Source organism: Nannobrachium achirus, assembly GCF_963921795.1.
Source record: "Nannobrachium achirus genome assembly, chromosome: 7".
In the NCBI taxonomy this organism is placed as follows: domain Eukaryota; kingdom Metazoa; phylum Chordata; class Actinopteri; order Myctophiformes; family Myctophidae; genus Nannobrachium; species Nannobrachium achirus.
Window position 1 is genome coordinate 63,556,539 of NC_137816.1, and position 14,591 is coordinate 63,571,129.

Here is a 14,591-nt window from a genome sequence, read left to right on the forward strand (position 1 = left end):
ATTAAGCTGAGCAGCTCGTTAAATCCTCTTTTGGTGAGTCATGTTTGCACAGCTTAATAATAATAATAATAATGACTTTTGCCGGTGGGGTTGTAAAAGACAGAGGTGAAACTGCACTAGTCATGAATATTGAAAAACATTGCCATATATTCAGAGCATACAAATGCATGTTCTAGAACAGATCAACAGAAAACAGCCAGGAAGTGATTCCATTATTGTTTACGGGCGGTGGATTTTTGAGAGCAGCGTTACGGGAGATGTTTTTACTGTACACGGCGGCGCGACCCCTCATCAGCTTACAGTCATCAGACGAGGTAAAAAGAACGAGCCGTATTGGCAACGAGCCGCGGCCGCCGTCAAAATTGGGGCGAACGGGAACGTCTGAAGCAGTAAAAGAGTTAATGGAGTACCTGTCTCCAGTGTAGCCCGCAGTACACTGGCACTGCCCACTGATGTGGTCACACAGGCCTCCGTTACGACAGGTACATTCATCTGAACAGTTGATGCCAAAGGATCCAAACGGGCACGGCTGGGCACACACTGAACCCTGCAACACACGCACGCACACACACACGCACGCACGCACGCACGCACACACACATACAGTAAGGTACAGTTAGTGTGGAAGAAGATACCCCATTAGAAATATATAATGATATAATCGGGAGATAGCGACCGTCATGTCGCAGCGTGATTTTAGGGCAAAATGTGCAGGAGCAGTGTCCAAAAATGTGTTTGAAAAAATCGGCCTATAGGTGGTGCTATAGGGGACAGATCCATGGTGATGAGATGAGTGTAGACATACTGTGTAGCGATTTGTGTGCTTTTAGGGCAAAATCTGTAGGAGCAGTGTCCAAAAATGTGTTTTAAAAAATCGGCCTAAAGGTGGCGCTAAATGGGACAGATCCATGTTGATGACATGAGTGTAGAGCAAGTGTGTATCGATTTGCGTGATTTTAGGTCAAAATCTGTAGGAGCAGTGTCCAAAAATGTTTTTTGCAAGAATCGGCCTCATGGTGGCGCTAGAAGAGGGCCATGTGAGAATTGTTGTGGTTTGGCAGGCAAGGAGTGTGCGTGCAAAATTTGGCATGGATTGGGGCAACGGTTGCGGAGATATGAGCAGGGCAAAAGTGTGACGTGTGACAGACGGACATCTGGTCGAGTTTTTGATAGTAACTGCGACCTGACGGTCGCAATTAATATATACAGTACTGTAGTGTCAAAAGTAAGATTGCCATTATGCAGAAAGTTATTTAAATTGACTAATGGGTAATGTGGTCGGTCGGTTGGTGGGTGGACAACCGCGGTAGGGTGCGAAGTTGCTCACTATAACCTCTTGAGTTTTTGGGGATTTCAAACTTTGTTAGATTAGACCTTTACAAACACATTGGTGAAGACATTTCTTGGTAAGGAATTTATTCCCAGATTTGACATTATTCTGATCATATTCCCTGACTATCAACTTCAGGGGAGCAACGGAGCAAGATGTCTCACCAACTGGACTGGTTATGAAAAGGTGACTATAAAACCCAAACCTCTACCTACAGGTACGTGGTAAGTGCATTTATGTATAGTGTAGTGCAGTGGTTCTCAAAGTGGATTCCAGGGACTCTGTGGATTTGTAACATCCAATAACTTGAACTCACTCGAATATATCAATTTCCATTTTTTTGTGCCAGAGGCAAGAACTTGATGTGTGTTTGCACTTCCTCAAAATCATGTCCCTTGATGAAGGTATTGTATTATGATGCCTACTTTGTCATACCTGACAAATTGCCTTGAGCTTCCATCAACTGAAGAAAATAAAAGGAATTCAGAGAGTGGAGGGTATGTTCCAGTCAGGTGTCTTGCCCTCCCTGCTCCAAAGGCAGTACTTGAGCTCATCAAATGTGGCTGCAAAGAAGGTTGCAAGGGACGGTGGTTCCTTTTATGGGGTCTAAATTGACCCATACAAGTCTGTAACTCTAACAGTGTACAAATGGAACCAAATGAACCCTGACGGGTCCATTTGGTACCATTTGTACACTGTCAGAGTTAAGAGGACCTTGAAATATAAAAGTTTGAGAAACACTGGTGTAGTGTATATAGTGTGTAATGGAGGTACAGTACAGCATACGTACCACCCAGCCAGCAGGACAGGTGCATTCTCCGGTGACGTGGTGGCATGTCCCTCCGTTCTGGCAGGGACAGCGCTGCTCACACAGGGTGCCATGGCTCCCGGGGGGACACTGCTCCTCACAGCTGCACACAACACACAACCAGAGGCCCACATTAAAGGTCCATTCATGTCTCGTGCTCATACGTGTCGTTGCCAGAGTCTCACGCCGAGAACAGCAGTCTACAAGCTCTTGTAGGTCTGCTGGGGTCATGCCTGTGCATGTGTCCCCTCAGTTTAGGGCACTTATTATTTCAAAATACGTGCCATGTTTGTATTTTCTAGATAGTCAGTGTGCCATGTCAACATACATTTTAATGACCATCAAACATTCAGACGGGACATTGTTTTAAATAGATAAATAACCCGCCTATCTCCCAGACTCCCTCCCCAGTCAGAGTTTTAATGAATGTAGAATTGTGTGCAGGATCAAATTTTCTGCAAATTAGGTGACTAATGTGGTCAATTAAATTAAGTCACTTAATTTAATTGACCACATTTAAAACACCATTTGATTTTCAAATATAAATCCTCTCTCTCACACGTATGCCAGTGTGCCAGTGATAACCCTCCACTGTGCCAATGTTGGCACCCGTGGCTAAGGTTGTCTACCCCTGTTTTAGAGTTAGGCTTGGTTAGGGTGGGGATTATGGTTAATGTTAGGTTTCCAACCTACAGAGATGATAGGTAAGATCCTGGTCTGTTATTCTAGTTTTCAAAATGACATTGATCTTTCACTGTGAGTAAAAGTGTTAACCTGAGGGCATCGCCAAATTAATAGTGTGTTGTGAAATATTTGCAGGCCTAATTTGCCAGTGGGTAAGAAACTTAAACAGGGAACAGTTGAATAAGTACCATTTTGAAGAATTCTCAAACAAATGCCTCCTATTATTTGTAGTCAAGAATGAAACAAAAGACATGAAACATACTATGTTATATGTCTGGCAACAGACGTCTTAACGTGGAGTCAGCGTCCATTAACCTTTGGCATCCATTGCGTTAAGAACTTTTTATATCTTGAAGTGACAAATGCAATGTCAAATATTAGAGGCAGAAATTGTGAAAAAAGCCTCGCGTTGTGAGGCGTTGTGAGCATGTAGATCTGCTATTTTCACAATAGAACTGTGTTATACAAACTGTAATGCCTCAACTTAGTGCTTGTGCAGGGTGGTGGGGTGGTGGGGTCCCCAGTTCAAATATGATTATTTGGGGGTCGTGGCCTGAAATGGTTGAGAAGCAGTGCTCTATTAACCACTTGAAGTGGTTATTTTTTTATATTAACCACTTGAACCTTAGCGTCCAAATTCTGAGAACTTTAGCCAAAAATAGCAGATCTACAAGCTCACAACGCCTCGCGCTGCGAGGCGTTGTGAGCTTGTAGATCAGCTGTTTTTGGCTAAGAGGTTTGGCACAGAGGGGAAAAAGAGCAGACTATGTACAGAGTGAAAGGTAGAGTTTATAAAGTGGTTAAATATCTGTGAAAACACACTGACATGAATCCAAAATACACTGATGATTGTGCCGCCAAACAATGAAACTATATGGAATCTATGGGGAGTGGGGGTCCCTGCTTCATCTCTCTCTCAACTAAGGGGTCCTTGGCCTGAAAACGTTGAAGACCCCTGCTCTATGATAATACTCACAACACGCCGGTGTAGCCGGGCGCACAGAGGCACTCTCCCGTCTGGTGGTGGCAGGTGGCGCCGTTGAGGCACTGGCAGTGCAGCAGGCAGGCCTTGCCGTAGAAGGCGGGCTCGCACGGCTCCTCGCAGCGCCAGCCCTGCCAGCCGTCCGTGCACACGCACGCCCCCGTGATGGGGTTGCAGCGCGCCCCGTTCTGGCACTGACAGCGGTTGCTGCAGTGAGGGCCCCAGAAGTCACTCTCACAGCCTGGAGGCAGAAACATAAAATGTTCTCACATTATTACCCATTAAGACCTAAAAAATACCTAACAATGTCTTCTAAATCCTAATGGTTTTCTGGAGAGAAAAAAACATAGGCTATGTTTCTTCTGTGGTGCTCAAAGTTTTTTTTAAGTCAAGGACCCCTAGAATTATATGTATTTGACCGTGGACCCCCATCTCAAAATATTTAGTTCCAGGGAGCAAAGGCGACTGCCCATAAGTCCGAAGGTTCATTAGTCCGAAGGTTCATTAGTCCGAAGGTTCATTAGTCCGAAGGTTCATTAGTCCGAATTTAGTTAGGGTTACTGAGGTTAAGTTTAGGGTTAGGGTTATAGTATTCTTAACAAATTCGGACTAATGAACCTTCGGACTAATGAACCTTCGGACTAATGTACCTTCGGACCAATGCCATGGCACCGAGGAGTTTTTTTTTTTTTTTTTTTCAAAAAATAGCAGGTCTACACAAGCTCATAGCGTGGCGAGTGCCGCAATATGAGCTTGTATATCTGCTACGTAGTTTTCAAATAATTGTTGTGAGTGAAAGTTTAATATTTGCCTCTGCATGAGATGAAGTGGAGTAAAAGTAAAAGTATAGAAAATTGGAAATACTTCAGTAAAGTAAAAACCTCAAAATGACATGCAGTACTAAGTTACTTTACACCAAGCAAAAGGAGACATGGTGGTGTGTCAATGTTATTATTATTGTAGCCCAATAACAGCTGGTTCTCAATGTGGGGTACAGGGACCAGCCAGGGGTCCTGGAGGGGGTCCTGGAGGGCGTTCCAGGGTGCTCTCTCTCACTCTCTCTCTGCCTCTGTCTCCTCTCAACTCCTCCCATTGTCTCCCTCAAGCCCCTATCATAGTAGGCACCGCGGTGATAAGCTATCCACCGCAGTGTAGTCTTTTTAAGTCATACAACTACAACATTACGTCATTATTCGCGGTGAAGAGCTTTCCACCGCAAACCCCAACACATCTCTCTGTTATTACTATCAGACTGATCGGCCCATCACCCGTTCACTGATTGGTCGATCTAAAGTTCCTCACAGAGTATTTAACATCTATTTTCCTACCTTTGACTTTATTGTTAATGAAAAGAAACGCTTTTGTAACCTCACTATCTGACTCCATTGTAATAAATATTCTTTATTTTTGCAAACCGGTGTCATTGTGGATCATTACCACTCCACTTGTTTTCTCATTTTAGGTGGATAGCTTATCACCTAAAATTTGGCGTGATAGGCTCTTCACTGCACTCTGATGAGGGCTTCAGCTTCTCGCTTCCCATCCTTTATCTCCTCCTCCTCCTCCACTCTCTCTCTCTTTATCTCCTCCTCCTCTCTCTCTCTCTCTCTCTCTCTCTCTCTCTCTCTCTCTCTCTCTCTCTCTTATCTCCTCCTCCTCCTCCTCTCTCTCTCTTTATCTCCTCCTCCTCCTCCTCTCTCTCTCTTTATCTCCTCCTCCTCCTCTCTCTCTCTCTCTCTCCTCCTGCTCTTGGCAGAGAGCGAGGAGAGTTTTCTCTATTTCTCTTAACTAGTGAAGCCATCATAGTCAACGTCTGCATCGTCGCCGCCTCAATTATTCAGCACTAAAGAACCCAAATCAAGTGACTAATGGCTTTGATCAGGAGCAGCCAGCGTGCCGGAGTGGGAGAAATCACTGTCTGCCTCTGAATGAAGAGCTGAAGAACACGCTTTGACGGGTGGCTAGTTCCTTTAGGGAAGGTTTTTTGATGCTTTGCAAATTGTATAGTTGCTGTTTGAAGAACCTAATAATAATATGAGTCGCCAAAAATGTTATGGAACTAGCTTTATATTCTGGCTCTAGTATATAGCTATAGTATGTTGTCTTTGTCAGGTGGAAACCTCTGTACTGTATGTCAGGATTAAAAGATAAAAAATAAAACAAGTAGTATGATCAAGTAGGGCAGTGGTTCAGTGGTCCGGGGACCACCAGTGATGGTCTTTGAGGGTGTTCCAGGTGTTCCCCAGCTAAATGTAGAGAGTTGTTAACCGAATAATGGACCCCTATAGATCGTTGCAGTAACTCTTGAGACCATAAAATGAAACCAAATGGGCCCTTACGGGTCCATTTGGTTTCATTTTACGCTCTTAGATAATAGAATAATTGTTATTTTGATCAACGTTTTGGGATAAGGTAAGTTAAAGACGTTTCTGTCCGACAGCAACAGTCTGTATTCTCACAACGTACGACATTGCGATGCATTGTGAGCTTGTAGCTAAGCTATTTGTACTATTAGTATGACAAAGTATACTAGGGTTACGTGGTTAAACAAACATAATGCAAAAGCTGGGGGCACGGTGGTGCAGCCGGTAGCGCGGTCGCCTCAAAGCTAGAACGTCCGTTTGCATGTTCTCCCAGTGTCTCCTAGGGTAAGTACCCTCACAAAAAACATGCAGTAATCCTGGTCTCTATACTGCCTCCCCCTGGCCAGCCGGTGCACCTGAAGGAGGGGAAAGGAACTGGTTGGAATAACGTGTTCCTTCCACGCACTACGTCCAGCTGAGGAATCACTCTCCTGTTAGGTGAAAAAAAGCGACTTGGACTCCTCACGCATAGACTGAAGCATGAGGTCAGTCCGTTGCTCTCCCCATGTGGCAGAGGGAGTGTAGCGCCCAGGATTACAAAAAACATAATGCAAGAGCAATTGTAGAAGGCGTATAGGCCTACAATGCAAAACAATGGTTTTAAAAAAGGGTAAAATAAGAGTTGTATTTGAAAAGGCAATCTAAATTATGACCAAAGCTGCAAGACATCTATCAAATCTTCAATATCTTTCTTTCTTTCTTTTTTTTTGGCAGAATCTGTCTCGAGAGATTAAATGCCATCAAACAGCTATTTTACAGCTTTTTGACTCAGCAACACGTTTCAAGTTCAATAACTCTTCCTCGTGCAGCATGAAGTTTCCACAGTTCTTGTATTCCATTTTTTTTTGTACCTCCTCGGAAACCCTAGGACTCTCCACTTTTGTTTGTGTAAGCAATATAACATCATAAATTAGAGTTGCTCTGGTTATTTTTCCAACGCAAATGACTTTAATTAATTTGCTGCAAGACAGTACCATAAAACATCGAAATGAAATAAACTCAAACCGCATCATAACTTTAACGCATCGCTTTGTAGTGCCTGTACAGGAGAGCTGAGACAGAAGAAGTCAGAGCTGTCTGTCGATCTAGAGCAGGGGTCTTCAACGTCTTCAGGCCAAGGACCCCTTAGTCAAGAGAGAGATGAAGCAGGGACCCCCCACAACCCATAGATACCATATAGTTTCATCGTTTGACAGTACAATCGTCGGTGTATTTTGGATTCATATCAATTTGTGTTTTCAGATATTTAACCACTTGAACCGTCAATACTTAATAAACTTGACATTTCACTCTGTACTTAGTCTGCTCTTTTTCCCCTCTACACCAAACCTCTTTACCAAAAATAGCCGATCTACAAGCTCGAGCTTGTAGATCTACTATTTTTGGCTAAAGTTCTCAGAATATGGACGCTAGGGTTAAAGTGGTTAATATAAAAAAGGAGAAAAAAAAGGTTCTATCACACAAAGATTTGGAGGACCACCTGTAGTAACTCTGAGGACCCCGTAGGGGTTCCGCACCCCCTGTTGAAGACCCCTGATCTAGAGGACAATGTCCGTTGCTACTCTCACTTAGACAGGCATGTGGGTCATGAGTGACAGAAGGAGATGGCAGATAACAGCTGAAATGGCTTTCCTGAAGAGGATGCCGGTTAAGCTCCCTTAAAAGAGTAGAGCCAGTGAACCATAATGTGGAAAGAAGCCAACTTAGGTGATTCAGGCATCTATTAAAACACATTAAATGCCCTAGATGGCGCCAGAGCCATCCCCTCTAGCTGCCCAAATCTCTACCATACACCTCCATTGTATTCTATAGGGCCCCCTTGCGTCAGTGCATGCGTGATGACATCACTTGGTCACATGACCGTAGACAGGATGTTGTTGTCTTCCACCCAGTATGGGCCAGTGTAGCCTAAAGCTATTCTTAGCCGATCGTAATTTGGCCATTTTGCCAGCCATGCCCAGAGTTTTAGCCATAAAAACATACATCAGAGATAAAGGGCTTTAAAGTTTGAGAAATGCATTGGATTATATGGAGAAAAACGGCGGCACGCAATATCCACAAGTAGCCCGACCTTACGGTAAGATTTAATATTGTTACTGTAAATACAGTAAACGCGTCAAACGCGCCATGGGCCTCCAGCGACATCAAAGAGTTTGACGCGTTGACACCACGTGGGCGTTTGATGAGTTAAGGACAGTGGTGTAAAGGAACTAAGCACACTTACACAAGCACTATACAAATTGACCATTGGGCTAATAGAGCCGGCCTGATTGCTCGGGCGATACATTGAATCTTGACCATCAATCACATCAGGTCAAGGTTTATGTCAGATCCTGTGTCTAGGTGAGACATGACCTTTGACACGATCTAAATGTGTCAACGGAAGAGGAGGGAGACAAAATACAACCACCCCAATCACATATTCATGCAGCCATAAGTCATTCTGTATGGAGTTCCCCTGATTCAGCCCGGGAAAAAGAGTTGGAGAGGCCCTCATTGCGCGCTATAGAGAAAGATCTCTCTCTATAGCGCTGCTGCTACTCAAAGATTTGCCATTTCAGATCATGACAAGTGACAAGCCAGTGGGCCAATTACTGTACGTGAGTTATATTTCATCGTTGTCGGGTGGAAACCTTGTATGTCCGAAACCGTTCGTTTTGCATTAATCATTTTAAAAATGATTTAAATTTGTGAAAACAGCCGATCTACAAGCACACAACGCCTCGCGGTGCGAGGCGTTGTGTGCTTGTAGATATGCTGTTTTCACTACTTTTGTGCAACGTCCTTGTATAATGAAGCAGGGCTTTGCTATGCGAAAAAATGTATACATTTGAAACTTAGAGATACAAGGTTTCTACCCGACAGTGACAATTTACTTTGTTGGCCGCCCAGCCCCCAAAATGGAACGAAGGCCGACATTTTATTTAGATTTTTTTCCTAATGGCCGGCCTGGACCGGCCGTCCCTGAGGGAGACAAAATACAACCACCCCAATCACATATTCATGCAGCCATTTAAGTCATTCTGTATGGAGTTCCACAGTACAGACACATCTCATAGAGAGAGAGAGAGAGAGAGAGACAGAGAGAGAGAGAGAGAGAGAGAGAGAGAGAGAGAGAGAGAGAGAGAGAGAGAGATTAGCCTATTGTTATATATTTTCAGTTGTTGGTCCTCTGTCTTCAACAATCTGAATATTATAGGCAAAGCTGTTGTTTGGTAGTTTATGTTATGGGAACATTTAGGACACAACATAATATCCCCTTATCTATGTACCGTACTGTAACTGCAGAGCTGCCTTTTCATTAGAGAACTAGTGTTCTACAGAGCTGTGTATTTATTGTATGTACGTCTGTCATGAAACCACTTAAACCACTTAAAGCAGGGGTCTTCAACAGGGGGGGATAGGATTATTATTATTATATATTTTTTGCATTAACCAAAGTGGTTAATAAGAGTGGCATGGTCCACAAACGACACAAACCCAAGATTATTTGAATAACAAAGTATAACAAATCATCAAAACCAAAAGCACTACTGTGACATTTTTATAAGGTCACTGTAAACGTGTGACATTCCATGCAATTAACTGAAAAATAAAAGAAAAAATAAATGCATTTGGTGAAGCTTATGAGGTCACACCATGTACTGGCAACAGAGTGAATCACAAAATGCGTCGTGACGCATTATGAGCTCGTAGACCTGCTATTATCAAAAGAATTCTGGACTTTTAGTTGTAACAGAGTCTTTCTACATTGCAGTATTGATACTTTTACTCAAGTAAAACATTTGAGTACTTTTTCCACCACTGCATAATGTGATGCTTCCTCAAAGTAATACCCTAAATGTCTCCATAGAGATGAAAATAATTGATCGAGGTTTCAGAGCGTCCTTGGGTGTATTATTCCATGTTAACCAAACTAACCAGTACTGCAACAATGAACCCTTTGTCTCTTGTCTGAGCCCTGAAGGCCTGTGGAATGATGTAGTATTATCACGGCCGTGCAACAAACCTATTTTATTTACTAAATAATATCCATGCTCCCTGCTGCAGCTCTGAGTCACGCACAGCCAGGGGCGTCAATTGGGTATGGCAGGGATATGCAGCTGCCATACCCTGGTTCCAGGGGGGAAAATAAAAGTTACTCTTCTGGCTATTATGTTATTAAATTACAGTAAAATAACTACAAATGCAAAATTTAACAAAATGGTACTGTATTATAATTATATTCTCCACACTTGTATTCTCCCCATCTTGACAAAATGGTATATTCCCAGGTTCCGCAGGTCAGCTGCACAGGTGCAATTCATTATTGCTAATTGTGGTACGTTTACTAACATGCCATGTTTAGCTGCACTTGAACAACCGTTCCAGGCTGCCATATCCAGCCCAAGAAACCGTAGAAACCCGTGTAAAAAACTGTCAAAACTCTTTTTTTTTTAAATTGTGAAAATAGCAGATCTACATACTCACAACGCCTCGCAGCGCGAGGCGTTGTGAGTATGTAGATCTGCTATTTTCACAATAGAACCGTGTTATACAAAATGTAATGCCTCTTTTCCATGAGGACTCCCATCTTTGCCATACCCTAGCTTTTGCTGAACTGACGCCACTGCGCATAGCCCAAGGATGGATAGGGTGAGTATTAAAAGAAACCATTAAGACCGTGAAAGCATGTCTTCTTAGATTTGAGCTATATAGCAGTTTTCCTTCAGAGGTTCTCAGTGGTTCTCAAAAATAGCAGATTTACAAGCTCACAGGGCGTCACTTCATGCCGCACTGCGAGCTCGTACTGTACATCTGCTATCTTAGAACATTTTTGAAAAATCTTGAAAGTGTGCCAAATACATATCATTTTGGGGGTCCTTGGAACGAAAACGTTTGAGAACCACTGATTTAGAAGGCATCTGTAATCGGCCTGTTACAGCATATAAAAAAAGACAGAACCAATTTGCACCATGATAACTTCAACAGTTAAAGATGTTTTTGTTGTAAAATGTCATAATATGTAACATTTTATAATATTCTGCCACCCGCTCGCTCACCAGAACCTGATCCAGGGCACATCCACATCACACCAGTCCTCCACGACCTCAAGCACAGAATTTACTTCAAAATACTACTCACCACCAGGCATGTGCACACATAGACATGAAAGGGGGCTTGAGCCCCTGCCCTTTTATCCGTCTGTAAAAAGTGCCCTCTCCAGACCATGAATGCAGTTTTCACTATGGTGAAAGAAAATGCAAAATGCCCCCCCTTTCCATGCCATACCCGAAGGCAGCATTCAATAGAATTGCCTTGTCCAAACTCTCCTGAACTTGAATGCAGCATCTTATGTTGAAAGAATAGCCCTCTCTGTGTAGAAATCCATGCCGTTACGCCACATCTCCAGTATTCACTTGATTATGCTTAGTTCAGTGTGGTATCAAGTACCGACAATAGCCGACCTCCAAGCTAACAGCGCTCCAACGCGTTGTTGTGAGCTTGGAGGTTGGCAAATGTAATTTTTTTTACCAAAAGGTCCTTTTAGAAACGTCAGCCCCTGCCTCTCTTAACATGCTCTGCACGTCCCTGCTCACCACCTACAAAGCCCTCAACAACCAGGCCCCTGCTACTGTACCTCTCTGAACTCATCCTAACGCCACGCTGAAGCCAACCTCCTGGACGTCCCCAGCACAAACAAGCGGACCTGGGTGACAGGGCCCTCCCACAGAGTCCCTGGAATCCACTTTGAGAACCACTGCCCTACATCAATCCCAACACACTTTGTTTTACCTTTCTTTTCTAGCCCTTCTAACCTTTTTAACTATAGTTTTTCCTAATAAAGCTGTTTTCATCTTGTTCTGTAAAGCAACTTTGAGTAGCCTACCTTTGAGAAAAGTACTATTTACTGCTATTTTCCTGAAAATGTCCTGAAAAATGTTTTTTTTCCACCGGTTTCTTTCCCTGTTTTGCGTTTCTCATTTCTATGGAGAACAGAGCTAATTATTGCAGAAACTAGCAAAAACAACTGATCTACTGTACAGTACGTTGTATTCATTATTATTATTATTATGATACCATGACCATCAACTAACATTATCAGATAGACTCGACGGCTGTGGGCTCAGTGATACAAAGATTCTATTCCTGCTCACTGTGTTCTTGTTGGTGGAAACCTTGTATGTCCAAAACCTTCATTTTTTGGTCATTATTTTCAAAGCTATTTAAAATAGTGAAAATAGATCTGCTATTTTCGCTAGTTTTGTGTGACACTCTTGCACGATGAAGCAGGGCTTTCATTTTTCCAAAAAACATACACATTTGAAACGTGGAGATACAAGGTTTCTGCCCGACAGTGACGATATCTGGGCGCCTGCCTGTTTGTCTCGACCTTGGACAGCACCGTCGTCCGCTTCTGTTGTTTTAAATGTGGCTCTATAAATAAAGTTTGATCTGATTTGATATCTCTCTGGTCAGGTCATGTGTCCTGGACGGCATAATACTATTGTCTCTGTGTGTAATAAACTTCAGAACTTGTGCTGTGATAGGCCAGTGGAGCTCAAGCCTAGGGTCGGAACCCCCGGGGGGGTCCCCACATGAATTTGGAGGGCTCCCCAGATGACAGTCACGTGAACATTGTACGTTTTTTTTAAGACCTTAAAGCTATACTGTGTAAGATGCTCAACTAGTGGTCAGTAGCCCTATAGCAAACCGCGGTCGCGTCCGCGTCTTTCGGCCGTTTTTCGTACCTTCACACCTCCGCGTCTGCCTCCACCTCGCCGAGATCTATCTTTAGAGGGGTCCCTGGTTCCTGTGCATTCAGGCATTCCGGAGAAACGGACTACTTCACCCTGCCTGGTAGGCGAGATTACCTTTTGAGTATAGAGACACACGGGCGACTACAAATATGGCCGCCATAGCGACCCCACTTCAAGATGCGCTGTGATTGGCCGGCAGTGTATAACCCTCGCTGTGATTGGCCGGTAGTGTGATGACGTAATTTTTCCGCGAAAACCGGGGCCCGGTCAGGATCATAGAAAACATATAAAGAGAAGGCTTTAGAAGCTGAAAATAACGGAGTGGGTGTTCTAAAACTTTAGCGATTTAACAGTTAGGACAATTTTAAGATTTGTTTTATAAAAAAAGTTACATGGTATAACTTTAAGAAGAAAGAAAGAAAATAAACTAGAAGATTCACTATTTGGGGAAATTGCAAGTGTGGTTGAGACAATGCGAGTGGTGTGGTTGCGGCCACTGGGACATGAGGAATACACTGGGACATGAGGAATACACTGGGACATGAGGAATACACTGGGACATGAGGAATACACTGGGAGACATACTGGGACACACTGGGACATGAGGAATACACTGGGACATGAGGAATACACTGGGAGACATACTGGGACATACTGGGACATGAGGAATACACTGGGAGACATACTGGGACACACTGGGACATGAGGAATACACTGGGACATGAGGAATACACTGGGAGACATACTGGGACATACTGGGACATGAGGAATACACTGGGAGACATACTGGGACATACTGGGACATGAGGAATACACTGGGAGACATACTGGGACATACTGGGACATGAGGAATACACTGGGAGACATACTGGGACATACTGGGACATGAGGAATACACTGGGAGACATACTGGGACATACTGGGACATGAGGAATACACTGGGAGACATACTGGGACACACTGGGACATGAGGAATACACTGGGACATGAGGAATACACTGGGAGACATACTGGGACATACTGGGACATGAGGAATACACTGGGAGACATACTGGGACACACTGGGACATGAGGAATACACTGGGACATGAGGAATACACTGGGAGACATACTGGGACATACTGGGACATGAGGAATACACTGGGAGACATACTGGGACATACTGGGACATGAGGAATACACTGGGAGACATACTGGGACATACTGGGACATGAGGAATACACTGGGAGACATACTGGGACATACTGGGACATGAAGAATACACTGGGAGACATACTGGGACATACTGGGACATGAGGAATACACTGGGAGACATACTGGGACATACTGGGACATGAGGAATACACTGGGAGGAATACAGTTCGGAGGCTGTTCGACGTACAGTGCCTTATTGGCCATCACTGGCCAGATGGCCAAGAATGCATGTCGCCCTGAGGCGTCTTACTAGTAACTAAATCATTATAGTGTTGTACTCTCCACCACTGGGTGGGAATGCATTCATTGTCTGTTTAACATAAAGGTTGTCCTTTAGCCAACCCATATGGGAGACTTGGGAGCCACCTCCCCACACATGACAGACAGCATATAAACCATGAATGCTGAGGACAGTATCTGACACAAGGAACACGTCCTTCTGATCTTGGAGGAGCAGCTGACAGGACATTGCTGGTACGTAGGGAAACAT

General features: G+C 43.8%; 1 protein-coding gene across 1 annotated transcript in view; it reads right to left on the bottom strand.

The window, feature by feature from the left end:
- Positions 1 to 14,591, bottom strand: part of LOC308288915 (multiple epidermal growth factor-like domains protein 10) — a gene marked incomplete at its 3' end in the record, with an annotated part of 138,144 nt that overhangs the window by 54,039 nt on the left and 69,514 nt on the right. The window contains exons 3-5 of the mRNA XM_080730389.1: positions 3,799 to 4,045; positions 2,121 to 2,241; positions 411 to 547 (exon numbers count right to left, since the gene is read on the bottom strand). Coding sequence (XP_080586515.1) covers positions 411 to 547; positions 2,121 to 2,241; positions 3,799 to 4,045 — 505 coding nt within the window. The remainder of the gene's footprint in view (positions 1 to 410; positions 548 to 2,120; positions 2,242 to 3,798; positions 4,046 to 14,591) is intronic.